Source organism: Somniosus microcephalus, chromosome 1 (genome assembly GCF_052327205.1).
Source record: "Somniosus microcephalus isolate GS21.2 chromosome 1, FLI_Smic_1.0, whole genome shotgun sequence".
NCBI classification, from domain to species: Eukaryota; Metazoa; Chordata; class Chondrichthyes; order Squaliformes; family Somniosidae; genus Somniosus; species Somniosus microcephalus.
The window spans coordinates 388,308,610-388,324,331 of NC_140987.1; the positions used below are offsets into that span (position 1 = coordinate 388,308,610).

Below are 15,722 nucleotides of genomic sequence, written 5' to 3' on the forward strand. Positions count from 1 at the left end.
CCACAGAGGTTAAAAGAGTTTGTTAACACCAAGATGCTAGGTGTCATCCTGATTCCAGAGTGACGGGAAATTGTTAATGAGTCGGCCATTGTTTGAGATCTGTGCAAAAGAACTGTCCATCCTCCATTTTAAATCCCTCTAATGTGCCGATACATTCACAGCTCCGCATGGAACCATCCATAAATGCAAACACCTTTCAGGCAGCTTTTGCTCAGAACATATTTCAAAATTCTTTGGGTAAAAAGTTGGTAGCGCCCCCTGTGGGCACTACCTTTGTCAGGGTGCTAATTTTAGCGCCCCGAAAAAGTTAGCGCTCCCATGGCCGATTTTCCCAGGTAGCGCCCCAAGAGGGAGGAGGGGCGCTACTGAAAGCACCCCGCGTCCCTCTTGGGGCGCTGCGCCGCGGTACTGCAGGCCTTCCTCCCCTTCTTAAAGGGGAGGGGGGCCTGGCGCAGGAGCGCAGCCGGCACCCTGCGGGGGAGCTTCACGGGGGCCGGGGACAGCAACGGGGGCAGGTGCTGGCAGGCAGCCAGCAACAAAAATGGCCGCCCATCACCTCCCTTTTAACTAGCGCCGCCTGGGCTGCAGGTAGGCCCCCCTGACCCCGTTGGACATAGCGAATGCCAGTAAGTCGGGAGGTGCCACCCAATATAACAGCCGGGGTGCGAGCGGGGTGCACGAGCGGGGCGCGAGCGGGGTGCTGCGCACGGCGATGATGTCGTCTTCGGCGGCCCAGCGCTAACGGTTAGCGCCGCCACTAACCTGCCACTGAATTTCGCGGGAGGCATTAGCGGCGCCACGCCCAGGCGCTAGTTGATTTGCACCCCGTTAGCGCCCTCTTAGGGTGTTTTCGACCGGTGCTGCTGCAGGGGGCAGAAGTCAATTTCGGGTCCGGGGCGCTACGCATGGCGATGACGTCACAATCTCAGGGCAAAGGAGATCGGGGCGCAACGCCAATGTGGCGGGAGTCGATGCCAGCACCATGCTCGGTTGCAAAGTCATTTACGCCCTGTTAATGTCCCTATACTTTTTACAGTGCTGACTAAAACTAGCAGCAGAAATCCTGGCAGCAGACTTGCATTTTTATAGCTCCTTTCACGACCAAAGCACTTTACAGTCAATGAAGTACTAAATAGTTTGATATGCGGGCAAAACAACACAAATCTTCAGCACCCAACAAATAAAATGGCCTCCTCCAAGCAGCAACTACCTCAGAATATGTTACTGGTTAAGGTAAAGACCTAGGAGCAGAGGAAGCTCCCAGCTCAGACTGTAGATGAAAACATCATGGGGGCAAAAGGCATAAAAGTAATAAATGCCTCAAAAATATAGGAGAAAAATAAAAAATCGGGTGTGATCCTGGTGCAGCCCTCGCTGCAGGCGCCTAATGATACAGGCGGCAGAACCATAACAAATCGGTCCGTCGACCTCATTAGAATAGTTCTGCGGGCATCATTTGCAGCACCAGAGGAAGTTCGCTAGTCATAGGGGGAGTGTCCGAGAGTGGGGGGGAAGGCAATCGAGAGGTGAGTGAGTGGTGGTCGGCAGCGGCTTGTGATTATAATGATATACTGTGATTATATAATGATATGATAGTGGCTCCATAACAAGGTAAGTAAAAACCGTTAAACTTGCCTTTTGAGTGGCAGCCTCCAGCAGTTCCTTTAATGACCATTGGTTTGGCTACTGAGCACCTGAAGAAACTGACCACAGCATGCATGGCGGAGACCAATTTGGGAAAGGGGTCTCGAACAGATGTTAGGCCCCTGATATGCCTATTCAGCAGCCCTAACCAATATGGTGGTGATGTGCCAAATAACTGCCCGAATCCGTGAAGTTAAAGCTTAAGACTGAAGCCTTTTATTAAGTAAGAATCATGGCAGAGTTAACAGAGTTCATCATCGACCGAGCCCTTGGTAGAACATACCAGAAGAGGGGCGGGGCCAGGGAGGAGCATTAGTGGTTCCCCCCGGTGGAACATTCCAGACATTACAAGTACAAGTACAAATATCAGAACACAGTTATTTCATCACAGGTGGGCAGCACACTTCTGGCGCAGAATTAGCGCATGCACATCACCTACCATATTAGACCCTTAGGCACCCATTTTACACCTGTAAAACGGACACATTTTACAGTCCGCCCGGTTTTCTTTTTAATTTGGTAAAGGAAATCGGGTGGAGTGTAAATCAGTCTGTCAATTCGCTATCGCCTGTTTTACGCTATCGCCCATGTCGAATTTCACCCCTCATTAAACTAATTTGTGAATGCAATGCTTGCATGGTTTGGGCTGACTGGTTAACAGTCATTTGTTCATTCAAAGTGCAGTTCTTTGCACTTTAAACACTAAAGAAAAGTTACATTCTTAGGGTAAACACCAAATCGCCAGGTAAGAGAAAGAAGTCGAACAAAGAATGATACTCTCTATAACTAAGGTCAATTAACATTGACTGGAAAGTAAATCAGAAAAAATGTTCACCTTAAATAGATATAAATGATTTATTTGAAATACACAGTATATTGACAACTGTAGGCAATAATGAAATAGGTTGATGCTAAAATTGGCTGCTGAGCATTTGGCTCTCAGGTCATTCTCTTCTATTCCAACACAAGGTTTATTAACACCTATTTTTTGATATTGGTCAGAGCAATACCCCACATTAAACATTTCTAGAACAAAAATTGACTGCAGTATACATCTGTAAAACTGATTAAACATAGCAAATTTTTACCTGAACGTACAGCAAGTGAAATTCTACCTTTTCCTTTTTTCTTCCATGACCACATAAGGAGAGCTACCAGATCCCAGCCCTGAGTCCAAAAAGTAATGCTCCTGGTTTATCACTGTCCTCAATAAACCAAGAGAGTGGAGCCTTTCATTTATCGATTATAGGTAACTTGTTCCAGCATTGTGCAAATCTCTCAGGCCACCATCTGCTGACAGGACTTGCATCTGAGCGCCATTTTGTTCTCAGTAACCTTGATCTGATGAAGCGCTCTGTGTCATGCTTGTGTATTCATCGATCTCCATTTCAACACATCACCTGCTGGACCGTACACTATAGCCTGATTAAAATAGATTGAATAACTGATTTTTTAAAAATTGAGAAAAAAAGATAAGGGAGAAGGAAGGGGGGCCATGGCTGAGGTAATCAGGCATGAACATTGGGAGAAGCAGGTTGGATGTGTTAAATGGCCTTTATTCATTCCAGGTTTTTAAACATGTTTTTATAAGCTAATATTAAATGAGAAGTGTTCTTCAATGAAGATCTTAGGAGGTTTTGACTACATTTTGGAAGTATCAGGATCAGCATGTTTCACTGAGCTGACTCATCTTGCATCTAATTATATTCTGAGAGGTACATGCAGATGAATGGATGTAGGCTAATGTCACAGCTGTCATCACTCCAAAAGCCAGAATCTGAAATATAAACATTAAATCAGAAAAAAATTAAAACATCTCCAATATATTCATTTTAGTCTTCCTGTGTTAAGTCTATATATTTACTTTAGTCTTAATCACACATATGTTAATACCACATTATATCAATGAACCATATTTTCATGCTTCTTAAGAGATTATCACAATGGAAACTAAGACTAAGACCTAGAAATTTAGTTGCGTAGTGCCCATTGTTTGGTTGCTGAGGGGGCCAAATTGGGTCCAAAATTGGGTCCGAGCAGCAAGCACACACTTCTGGTGCGGGCGGTAGGGAGGCCTTTAGGAGTGTGCACTGGAAGTATGGTAAAGAGGCAGACTGTGACGTCAATCAGTGTCCAACGCTGGTTTGACGCCGACAGTACCATTTTCGTCGTCATCGCTAGAACTAATTCTCTGTGTTAAGCTCACACAACTGAACATGCACTCAGCAGCAGGAAGGACCCCCCAACCAGTGCTATTTAAAGGGATCATCAACAATTTCTGGTATAACAACAGAAGACGCTGGAAGAACTCAGCAGGCCAGGCAACATCTGTGGAGAGAGAAACAGAGTCAACGTTTCAGGTTGAAACCCTTCTTCAGAACTGAGAAAAAAAGGCAGGAAATGAAACAGATTAAAAGGCAGTTTGTGGGCTGGGAAATGGGGGAGGGGATGAAAGAAGAGACATTAAGGGATGTTCAAGGTGAGACGTGATGGTAATAGGACAGGTAAAGAAACAAACAATGGCTCTAGATGAAGTGTGAAATGCGCTGGCAGAGTGAAAGACAACTGCCATGTGGGAGAGAGAAAAAAAGGAAAAGGCACAAACCAAAAGTGTGGATAACAAATATGAAAATATAATAGGGGCCGAGGTTATGATCTGAAATTGTTGAACCCGGAAGGCTGTAAAGTGTCTAATCGGAAGATGAGGTGCTGTTCCTCGAGCTTACGCTGAGCTTCCGTGGAACAATGCAAGAGGCCGCAGACGGTGAGGTCTGAGAGGGAATGGAATTGAAATGACAGGAGATCGGAAGCTCGGGGTCACCCTTACGGACTGAACAGAGGTGTTCCGCTTTTCCGGTATCTTGCTTTTTGATTTCTACTGGCTCTGTGTAAGGTTATGGAACTATTTGGAGCCTTCTAGAGTTATTTAAAGTTGGTGAGGTGACAGGGAGTGGTACTGCAAGTGGAGAATGCCTTGGTTCTGATTTCAAGGGTTCTGGTCAGACCACTTGTTCCCAGTCATGGATGCTCTAGTTGTCAGCCTCCTTTACCTGCAGCATGACAGGGAGATGGAGCAGAGGCAGAAAAGAAGAGGACAAGCTGCTCGCAGAGAGAGGAGGAGCAGGGGGAGAAGAGCTCTCAGCAGGAGGCCTTACCCACCTAGGGTCTTCCGAGAGCAATTCTTTTACCTCAACCTGCCCAGGAGCAGTGTTTGAGGCATCTGCGCTTTACAAATGAGGTGCTCACAAAACTCTGCCACCTCTTGCAACCAGACCTGCAGCCTCAGTCCAGGGCAAAGTCAGTGCTGCCAGTAGCTGTAAAGGTGACCGTGGACCTGAATTTCTTCGCGCGGGATCTTTCCAGGCTGGAGCAGGTTGATATCTGTAACATCTCACAGTTTGCTGTCAGTGCTGCATAAGAGATATGGCAGATGCTCTTTATGCCAGGAGAAGGGACTTTATTGTCTTCTCTCTGACCAGAGAGAAGCAGGAGGAGTGTGCATGTGGCTTTGCCAGGATAACGGGCTTCCCCATGGTGCAGGGCGCCATCGACTGCTGCACGTGGCTTTGCAGGCACCATATCTAAATGCTGAGTTGTACTGCAACCACAAATGTTACCACTCACTGAATGTGCAGTTGGTGTGCGACTATGCTCAGCACATCATGATGGTGAATGCCCAGTATCCTGGCAGCAGTCATGATGCTTTTATTCTGCGCCAGTCCGCTGTTCCCTCAGTCTTTGAGCCACCAAAACAAACCAGAGGGTGGCCACTGGGTGAGGAGGGCTATCCCTTTATCACCTGGCTCATGACTCCACTCCGCTACGCAACCACACGTGGCCAGCATGCATAAAACGAGAGCCATGCTGCCATACAAAACATCACAGAGCAGACCATCGGGGTGCTGAAGCAATGGTTCTGCTTCGTGATGGTCTGCTGTATCCTCCACAATCTGGCCATCATGAGGGCACAGCCCTTGCCAGGGCTGTGGCCACCAGCTCAGGAGCAGTAGCGGGAGCAGGAGGAAGAGGAGGAGGAGGAAGAGGAGGAGGAGTAAACAGAGGAGGATGAGGAGGAAGCAGAAGGAAGGACGCAACCCAGACAGACCCATTCTGGCCGGGATATCCAGGATCGAGACATCCGCCTATGGTACAAGTGAACGCAACCCCAATTCCCCATCCAACATTAGTCCCACACCTTCCCTTCCCTCGGTTAATGGCCATCACGTCATCCTCTTGGCCACAATGCTGAAATAAAAGCCACTACAAAGCAAACATTCCAGTTGAACTTTATACATCTATCCATCCAGTATTACATCAAAAAATCAACTAATCACCTTAGCGCATTCCTTTAGTGATTGTCTTTCATGTGCCTTTGCCTATCTTAGTGCTTCTACGCGGTGTTACCCCAGTGGCTGCAGCATGGCTGGTGGAAGGCTGCTGACTTTCAGTGGGGGAGACTACAGATGACCTAGCAGGACGACTTCGAGGAGCTCTGGGCCTAGTAGGCTTGGCTTCAGACAGAACCACCTCAGCATTCGCGGCAGCAATCTCGGCTGGCTGGTTGACAGGGAACAGCAAGGGTACTGGCGGAGTAGCAGTGGTGGGAGGACAAATGCTATCATTCTGAGAGAGGACAGCAGGGTCGGCCACCATGGATTCATTGCCACGCCCCCGGGGCACCGCCTCAGCAATTCTAGTAATCTGCTGGAGTACAGACTGCTGAACTGCTGTAACACCCTGCAAGCCTCTTTCAACACTGGTAAACCCAGCCATGATGGCAGCAGTCTGTGCTTGCGTGGCAGCAAGCTGCGCTTGCATAGCTTCAGTCTGAGCTTCCACTGCAGCACCCAGGCATTGAGTGGCTTCTGCTTCTGCTGCAATGGAAGCTGAGACATTGGCCATCAGATGCTGCATCATGGTTGAGTTCACAAGTGCATTAATGGATCTGCCCATCGCTTCCACACTGGAAAGGATGGGCTTCAAGCTCTGCGCAAAGCCCTGTGCAAGGCTGGAGCTGGACTCCTCTATGCTCCTTGACATTGCATTCAGGCTTTCTGGCAGGCCTGCCAATGCCAATGGGTATGCCAAGCATTTCATTGTGCATACCCATCAGCGTTCTTCTGTAGGCCGCCCATTGAAGTCTTCATCTGAGTCCTGTGCAGCAGAGAACTTTTGTGCGACCTCGCCCTCTGGGGAGCTGGAACCTGAGCTACCCTTTCCCCCTGCCCTGGCTGCAGGCCACTCATACCCAGTGTCTCACCATGTGCAGATCCCATATCTAACTTATCCTCTAAAGTACGCAGAGTGTCAGTATCGGAGCTGGTGGCTAGGAGTGTGAAATCGAGTAAGGGTGTTTCTTTTTCTTCTTCTTCACTCTCCCCTGCCTCATCATGTTGACCCACTGGCTGGGCAGACTTGGTTCTTGGGAGTCTGAAATGAGAAAGGCACAAGAGTAGGGTTGTGGTGAGGAGAGGGGGGGGGGAAAGCAAGAGTTGTATGCTTACACCATGTGCAGATGTAAATTAGTAGAGACTGTGGGATGAGGGAGAAGTGGGATGTGAGAAGGAGGATAAATTATGAGGATACCGGCATCCTATTCTTTCAGCCCCGCCAGTGGCCAAGGGCTCAGTCATGCCCCTCCCAAGAATGGCCAGCACCGTCTCCTCCAAGAGGGTGAGGTGATGCAGGCGAGCCACCTTTTCCTACAAGAGAATGGGAAGTGTGTCAGTGAGTGTGGTGCAATGTGTTTGGGTGATGTGCCTGTCAGTGTGCTCAAGCTGTCAGATGTGGGTGTGAGGCTTGCAGCAGTGGTAAGTGTGTGGGTGAGGTGAAGCTTTGAATATGAGGTGCGAGTCATGTTTAGTAGAGATTGTTGGTGGTGAGTGATGGGGGTCTGGTGCATTGAGCATTGTGTGAGGCTAGTGGTGCAGATGGTGGCATATGCCATTTGAAGATGAATTCACTGACCTTGACCACTCATGTAAGATCATTAAACTTCTTCCTGCACTGAGTCCAGGTCCTCCGGGCTAAACTGTTAACATTTACCACAGTGGCTATCTGCTCCCAATGCAGTCTAGTCTGTTGCCTGGACAGTCTCCTGGCCCCCCCGTGGAAAGAGAACTTCTCTCCTGGATTTGACCTCCTGGATCAAGGTCTCTAGTGCTGCATCTGAGAACCTTGGAGTCCTTTCTCTAGCCTGTTGAGCCATTATTCAGTCTTCTTCTTTCTAACCCTAGCCCCCACAACCAGTTCCAGCAGCTGCTGCAGGCAGAATGCACCTCCACTTTAAGAGGTGCAGACTGCCTTTAAGAAGTGGAGGTTTTAATTGGAGCTAGCCTCGCACGAACTTGGACCCACTGCTGAGCGTTCAGCCACTCGCCAGCACATTCAGCGCTGGACTGAAAGCTACAATGATGTAAATTAGCAGGCAGCACGATGTTTGTGTGCTGCCTGCAGTCCCCCGAACGGGTGCGGGTTGATCACGCATCGCAATCCCTGCGCCCATTTTCGGGCCTTATCCAATTTCTAGTCCTATAGGTTCAGTCTACACACAACTATAAAGCTCATGGTCTTATTCACTCCTATTCCATATTCAGCAGGTTAGGGAAGGCTGCTGTAACTAAAGTTGGGAATAACCCGTGAACCTCTGACCTTAATTTTAGTTGACTTGCTTGAAATAGTTACACTTCCAGTCTCAGAGCTGGCAAATTAAAGTAAGTTCCTCATAGCATTATGTATAAAATATAGGCATTTTGGGAGATTGACTTGTCCCTAGTTTACAATAAAGATTTGTAATGATTTCTTTCAAAATCACAATCAAGCACTTTAAGAAAAAGATGTGCCGGCAGCTCTCTGGACCAAATGGTATGTTTAATGGAACTCTGCCATTTTAATAGTCGTTATTTTAATTAGTGATTATTGATATGTGATATTAATAGAATATGTTATGGTGACTTAAGCCACAAGTCAACCTCACTTGTGGATTATAAATCAGATTTCATGCTTAGCCGTGATGATTTATGTTCGGGCTGCATTCATTTCTTTTCCCTCTCTTGCTAAATTAGGCACAAGTTTCATTGCCAAGCATAACCCCTTTAATCTTTTAGAAAGTATAGATGGAGTGGAAAACATGCGACCTGGAATGTCCTGGAAAATTTTGGCACAAGTGTGGTGATATGACATTTCTTTCTAAGGAAATTTGCATGTATCTGATTTATGTCAGCTTTGGATTGAAACATCGCTACGGATGGACTTTGTTGATTGTTTGCGTCGCTTCCAAGATACGTCAGTTGAAACCCTCTGCCACTCATTTACATAGTTCCACCCCCTGCAAAAGATCAACTTATGTGAGTTTCCTGGATTTACACGAATAATGCGTTAGCGTAGATTTACGCTGAAAAGGTTAGTCGCAAAAAGTTATCTGATATCGATATAACTGAGTTTTTTGAAATTGGTAGCAATTTTCTTCACGATTTTCTTCCAATCTTTTGTACTGACACCCACACTACTTAAACAAAGTGCTATCAGTCTCAGTGTACCCGAAATTTTTCAGAACCCCTGCGTAAGTGCACTACAGGAATTTCAGAGCCATCACTTTTAAAACAATTTCTTACTTAACATGGTTCAGCATCACAATTTGTTTTAAAAGGTATGTAAATTGTTGGAGGAAGGACAATCTGAGAGAGGTGAGCAGTTCCACAGATTTGAAATCCTGGAAATTAATCATTGTAGTAAGGAATGGTGCAATGTCTCTTGATTTCAAGACTGGAAGTATCTCGTATTTGGTGTATTTTGAGCTTAAGCGGTACAAAGGAAGAAAGTTAAAAGGGATAATAACCATAGGGGTGACATAGGGCTGAATTTTGCCGACACTCAGAGGACGGGATCGGAGGCGGGTCTGCTGTCAAAATAAAAAAGATTGACAGCGGGGTGGTACCCGCTATAAACCCGACTCCTTGTGCGTTTCACTCGTGCCGGCTCTGCCTGCGGTTTGCAGGCCTGGCACTAAGCGGCGGGTCAGGCAATTGAGATACTTAAGAAGCTGCTTAAACGTATTTAAGCAGCATTTTACCAGGTCCTAATGATTTTCCATGTTTTTTACGAGGTTCCCAGCGCTCAGGGATCACGTCAGGTGTGTCGGGTTCTCAATGACTCTGCATTGCTGTGAATAGTTGACAGCTGCAAAAATGGTATTAAAGCTACGATTTCACAGCTGTTCAATTTCCAATCTTAGAAACTGGAGCCTTCAGGATTTGGAATACACTTTTCAGCTTTATGGAGGTTTGAAGTATTTGAAGCAAACTCTCTATCCAGTGTCACCTCTTTGGAGCAACCTCTTACACCGTTGACAGATCGCGTCTGTCATCTCAACCTCACCTGCCATCTATTCCATCAGTATCGGTGCCCTTGAAAAAATTTCAACTTGGTCCTCAGAATCTGACCACGATCAGCCCCAACACCAGCATCACCAGGCACACCAGCAGCACCAAAAACAGCACCAACCTTCTTCACAATCACCTGATGCTGTACAGGACATACAGCATCAGCACCCGACCACATGGCCTCACCATGGCCAGATTTACTTCACTTAATGCTGTACACCCTGGCTGCCTCATGATGTGCCAGGTTGGCACCACCCCACACCAACGCCATAAAGCATCGCTACAATGCCCAAGCCATTCCTTTCACACTCATCAGCATTGCGGGGGGGTTACCGTTATGCCTCACCATTCACTGCAACTCACTAAGCCACTTCCAAAGGTGCACACAGATCTGTCCAAGTTTTCAAAGTGTTGAAAATAAAGATTTAAATGTTTGACAAAACATTAACAGAAACTTCATATGAACATTGGCAATAACACCCAACTGCCTACCCTTGTGTGTTGTTAGTTGGTATGATTGCACTAGGATGAGGGTGAGTGTGAGGAGTGGCTAGTGAGATGGGGAAGTGATAATGTAGATAGAGAGGGATGGGTGGAGGTGCAAGGTAAGTTGGTGTGAGTAAGGATGTGCAGAAGTCAGGTAGGGAAGGCAGAGTGATGGGGATGTGATGATTGGCACATCAGGATGAGGTTGAGTGTGGTTTTGCAGTAACATTTTGTGATCTACTGAGATCATTGAAAGCTTTGTGCCATTGCAGCCTGACGACATCCCTGCTTGTGTCCTCCTGTGCAGGCTGCGTTGGTCTCCTGGGGAAGTCTCTTCTGCCCATTGGAGCCTGGATGCAGCCTTGCACTTTTGTGCAGTGCTTGTCAGTGTTTGCAGCACCTCAAATGCTTCAGGACATTGACAACACAATTGTCAAAATGAATGTGGACATGGTCCCTTTAAGGAAACCGGCTGATGACATGTCATCAGATGATGTCATCAGATCGGCTTCCTTTTAATTGGCTGGGAACCTCGCAGGGCGGGCTTAACAAGCCCAATCATGGTAAAATCATGTCGGAGGCCCGGATCGACACAGCTGTGGGGTCGGGACTCGCCATGGACATCGCCTGTCCCGGACCCACCGAGGTTAGTAAAATCCAGCCCATAGAGTGAAGGAAGGAAGGTGGCAATGGAGTTAGAGTTTGGAGACTACTGGTGAGAAAAGAAATGTCTTTCAGGAGAAAAACATTTCCTTGTATGCTGTCAAAGTGTGTGAGAGAGATGTTGGCCAGATGTGGGGGCAGCATTCAAATTTTGGTTGATCTTTGCCTTTTAAGTATTTACCATTTGTAAAGGGAAAAGGAAGTGTATGGTGTGAAAGAGTATACCAAGGGGTGGATTCTCCTCTAGAGCAGGCAGTTGACCGGTACAACATGCTGGCCAACTGATCCGTAGTCCTGCCAGGAGGCCCGATCCACTCTGAGGACTGGACCTCGTTTGCACTGGGCAGCCCGGCCAGGCTACAGCCAGAGGAAGATATGTCCCATGGGGGGACCCCCAGTCTCTGGGGGAATTGGAGCTGGAGCAGAAGTAGCCCAGGTTTAGTTTGTGGGACGGCAATGGGGTGGTAAGTTCTCACACACCATTTACAGGTCACTACCACCCAGTTTCAGCTGGGCAGCCGGCCTGAAAATTTAACCCTAAGGTTCTTGGCAGCATATCAGAGTTCCGTTTGAGATCAAAAAAGATAGCAAGGCCAGTTGAGTCAACAGCTGAGCATACTGGATACAGCAAAGGCTGTGGGCCCCGACAACATCCCGGCTGTCGTGCTGAAGATTTGTGCTCCAGAACTAGTCGTGCCTCTAGCCAAGCTGTTCCAGTACAGCTACAACACTAGCATCTATCTGACAAAGTGGAAAATTGCTCAGGTATGTCCTGTCCACAAAAAGCAGGACAAATCCAATCCGGCCAATTACCACCCCAACATTCTACTCTCAATCATCAGCAAAGTGATGGAAGGTGTCGTCGACAGTGCTATCAAGTGGCATTTACTCACCAATAATCTGCTCACCGATGCCCAGTTTGGGTTCCGCCAAGACCACTTGGCTCCTGACCTCATTACAGCCTTGGTCCAAACATGGGCAAAAGAGCTGAATTCCAGAGGTGAAGTGAGAGTGACAGCCCTTGACGTCAAGGCAGCATCTGACTAAGTGTGGCATCAAGGAGCCCTAGTAAGATTGAAGTCAATGGGAATCGGGGGGAAAACTCTCCACTGGCTGGAATCATACCTAGCACAAAGTAAGATGGTTGTGATTGTTGGAAATCAAACATCTCAGCCTCAGGACAATGCTGCAGGAGTTCCTCAGGGCAGTGTCCTAGGCCCAACCATCTTCAACTGTTTTATCAATGACCTTCCTTCCATCATAAGGGCAGAAGTGGGGATGTTCGGTGATGATTGCACACTGTTCAGCACCATTCGCAATTCCTCAGATAATGAAGCAGTCCGTGCCCGCATGCAGCAAGACCTGGATAACATTCAGGCTTAAGCTGATAAGTTGCAAGTAACATTCGCGCCTCACAAGTGCCAGGCAATGACTATGTCCAACAAGAGAAAGTCTAACTACCTCCACTTCACATTTAATGGCATTACCATTTTCGAATCCCCCACCATCAATATCCTGGAGGTCACCATTGACCAGAAACTTAACTGGGCCAGCCACATAACTACTGTGGCAACAAGAGCAGGTCAGAGGCTGGGTATTCTGCGGTGAGTGACTCACCTCCTGACTCCCTAAAGCCCTTCCACCAGGAGTGTAATGAAATGCTTGTGGCGGAGGCCACAAAGGGACAATAACACAATGTGTACCCAATGCTGTTATATGTACCTAACACAATTCACTTTGTATAGCAATGCTGTGGTATGTACATGCTGGGTTGGGTTATTGGTGCAGGGCCCCTTTAAGAGTGTCGGGCCCTTTAAGAGTGTCGGGTTACGTGATGACTCATCAGCCCCTGCGTGTAACCCTGCACGGGGCTGAGGTTTTTTCAGTCCATGTGGAGATGTGATAAAAGCAGGACATGTTTTGTCCTTTACCTGAAGAAAGTCTCAGCCTGTTGATTTCTGTCGATCCCAACATTGGTGACCCCGCTGCTCCTTCGGACGATTCCAAAGGCCTCTTCTGAAATGGCGACGAACGCCGTTTCTATCAAACTTCCCGAGTTTTGGGAACAACAGGCTGCCGCTTGGTTCGCCCAGGCCGAAGCTCAATTTGCAATCCGGAACATCACCGCAGACGACACGAGGTACTACTATGTCGTCTCTGCTCTCGGCAGCTCCACCGCGGCCAGAGTCGTGAACCTGCTCGAAAACCCCCCGGAGCACAGCAAATACGACACGCTTAAGGCGCACCTTCTATGGACATTTGGCCTCACCGAAGCCGAACGCGCTCGCCGGCTCCTCTCCCTGCCCGGGCTTGGCAACTCCAAGCCCTCGGAGCTGATGGACCACATGCTGGCCCTCCTGGGCACACACACGCCGTGTTTCCTCTTCAAGGAACTGTTCCTCCAGCAGCTACCAGGTCAGGTACGGTCGGCGCTAGCCAACTCTTCTATTACCGATTTCCGCGACCTGGCCAAGGAGGCCGACCAATTTTTTTCCGCCAGGCAACAGTACTGCGCGGCCACGCGGTGCCCTACCCCCACTGATACAGCCCAATGGCGGCAACCCTCAGGCCTCTGCTTCTACCATGCGCAGTTCGGCCCCAAGGCCCGGAGGTGCCGGCCCCCATGCAGTTTTCCCGCGTCGAAGCAAACTAAAGACCGCTCGTCGGTTGCTATGGCTGTCGGCCGTTCAGGCAGCTTGTTGTTTGTTACTGACTCCGACTCCGGGCGCCGTTTCCTTTGCGACACGGGCGCTCAGGTGAGCATCCTGCTCGCGTCATCCATAGACATCCAAGGGGGGAACCACGGCCCCGTCCTCGAAGCCGCTGACGGCAGTTCCATCCGCACCTTTGGGACACGGAACGTGGTGCTTTGTTTGGGCGGGCAACGGTTCACTTGGGACTTTGTCACAGCAAAAGTGTCCACCCCCCTCCTCGGCGCTGACTTCCTCTGCGCCAATGGCCTTTTGGTGGACGTCAAGAACTGACGTCTCATCAACGCTGAAACCTTCAGCTCGCTCCCGTGTTCCCTCAGTAGGTCCAGCAGAATGCTGTTGTCCAACGCACTCGCGGCCTCCGACGAGTTTTCCCATCTCCTCACCCAGTTCCCGGACCTTACGAGACCCACGTTCTCGTCCGCTGCCACCAAACACGGGGTAGAACACCACATTTCTACCACCGGTCCGCCCGTCTATGCCCGCGCTCGGCGCCTCGACCCGGGGAAGGTCGCCATTGCCAAAGCCAAGTTCGACACCATGGAGCGCCTCGGCATCATCCGCCGGTCGAACAGTCCGTGGGCTTCGCCCCTCCACATCGCCCCGAAACCAGGCGGTGGGTGGCTCCCGTGTGGAGACTACCGGTGCCTCAACGACGCGACGACCCCCGACCGCTATCCTATCCCACACATCCAGGATTTCTCTGCCCGCCTGGCCGGGAAAGTGGTATTCTCGAAAGTGGACCTCGTCCAAGGTTATCACTGGGTCCCCGTCCGGCCGCAGGATGTTCCGAAAACCACGGTGATCACCCCGTTCGGGCTATTCGAATTGCTCCGCATGCCATTTGGCCTCAAAAACGCCGCACAGGCTTTTCAACGCCTCATGGACACCGTGTTACGGGACCTGACGTTTCTGTTCGTATACCTGGATGACATCCTCATCGCCAGCGCCTCCAGGATGGAACATGTGTCCCACCTCCGGACTCTTTTCGAACGACTCAGCCAACACGGCCTAATCGTCAACCCGGCCAAGTGCCAGTTCGGGCTGTCCTCGATCGACTTTCTCGGGCACCGCATCACGAAGGATGGGGCAGTGCCACTCCCATTGAAAGTGGAGGTCATGATGGACTTCCCGCGGCCCCTCACTGTTAAGGCCCTACAGGAGTTTTTGGGCATTGTGAACTTTTACCATCGTTTCATCCCCCGAGCAGCCCAGCTTCTGCGGCCCCTTTACGAGGCCCTCAAAGGCAAGCCCGACAAACTCACCGTCAACTGGTCTGATGAGATGGCCGCTGCTTTCACAGACACGAAGAGGGCCCTGGCCAACGCGACCATGCTGGCGCACCCGTTGCCCGATGCGCCGATCGCTCTCACCACCGACGCCTCGGATTACGCAGTCGGCGCCGTCCAAGAACAGTGGGTCAATGGCGCCTGGCAGCCACTCGCCTTCTTCAGCCGGCAGCTCCGCCCCAATGAGCGGAAGTACAGCACATTTGATTGCGAGCTCCTCGGCCTCTACCTCGCTGTCCGACACTTCCGTTTCCTGTTGGAGGCCCGCCCGTTCACGGCGTTCGTGGACCACAAACCATTGACCTTTGCCATGGCCAAAGCCTCCGAGCCGTGGTCGGCCCGGCAGCAATGCCACTTGGCCTTCATTTCGGAATTTACGACGGACATCCAGCATGTGGCTGGGAAAGACAACCCCGTCACCGACTGCCTCTCCCGAGCCGTCGCCAGCGCCGTACACCTTGGAGTCGACTACACCCGCATGGCGGCCGACCAGGCCTCCGACCTGGACGTCCAGGCCTACAGAATGGCGGTCACGGGCCTTCAACTCG

At 49.6% G+C, this 15,722-nt stretch overlaps 1 protein-coding gene across 2 annotated transcripts in view; it reads right to left on the reverse strand.

The window, feature by feature from the left end:
• Positions 1-1,450: 1,450 nt before the first annotated feature.
• Positions 1,451-15,722, reverse strand: part of LOC147125082 (lectin-like) — a 97,594-nt gene continuing 83,322 nt past the window's right edge. The window contains exon 5 of one of the 2 annotated variants that reach the window (XM_085997137.1): positions 1,451-3,421. In XM_085997137.1, coding sequence (XP_085853263.1) covers positions 3,342-3,421 — 80 coding nt within the window. In that variant the 3' untranslated portion in view covers positions 1,451-3,341. The other variant, XM_085997129.1, reaches the window with a different exon arrangement.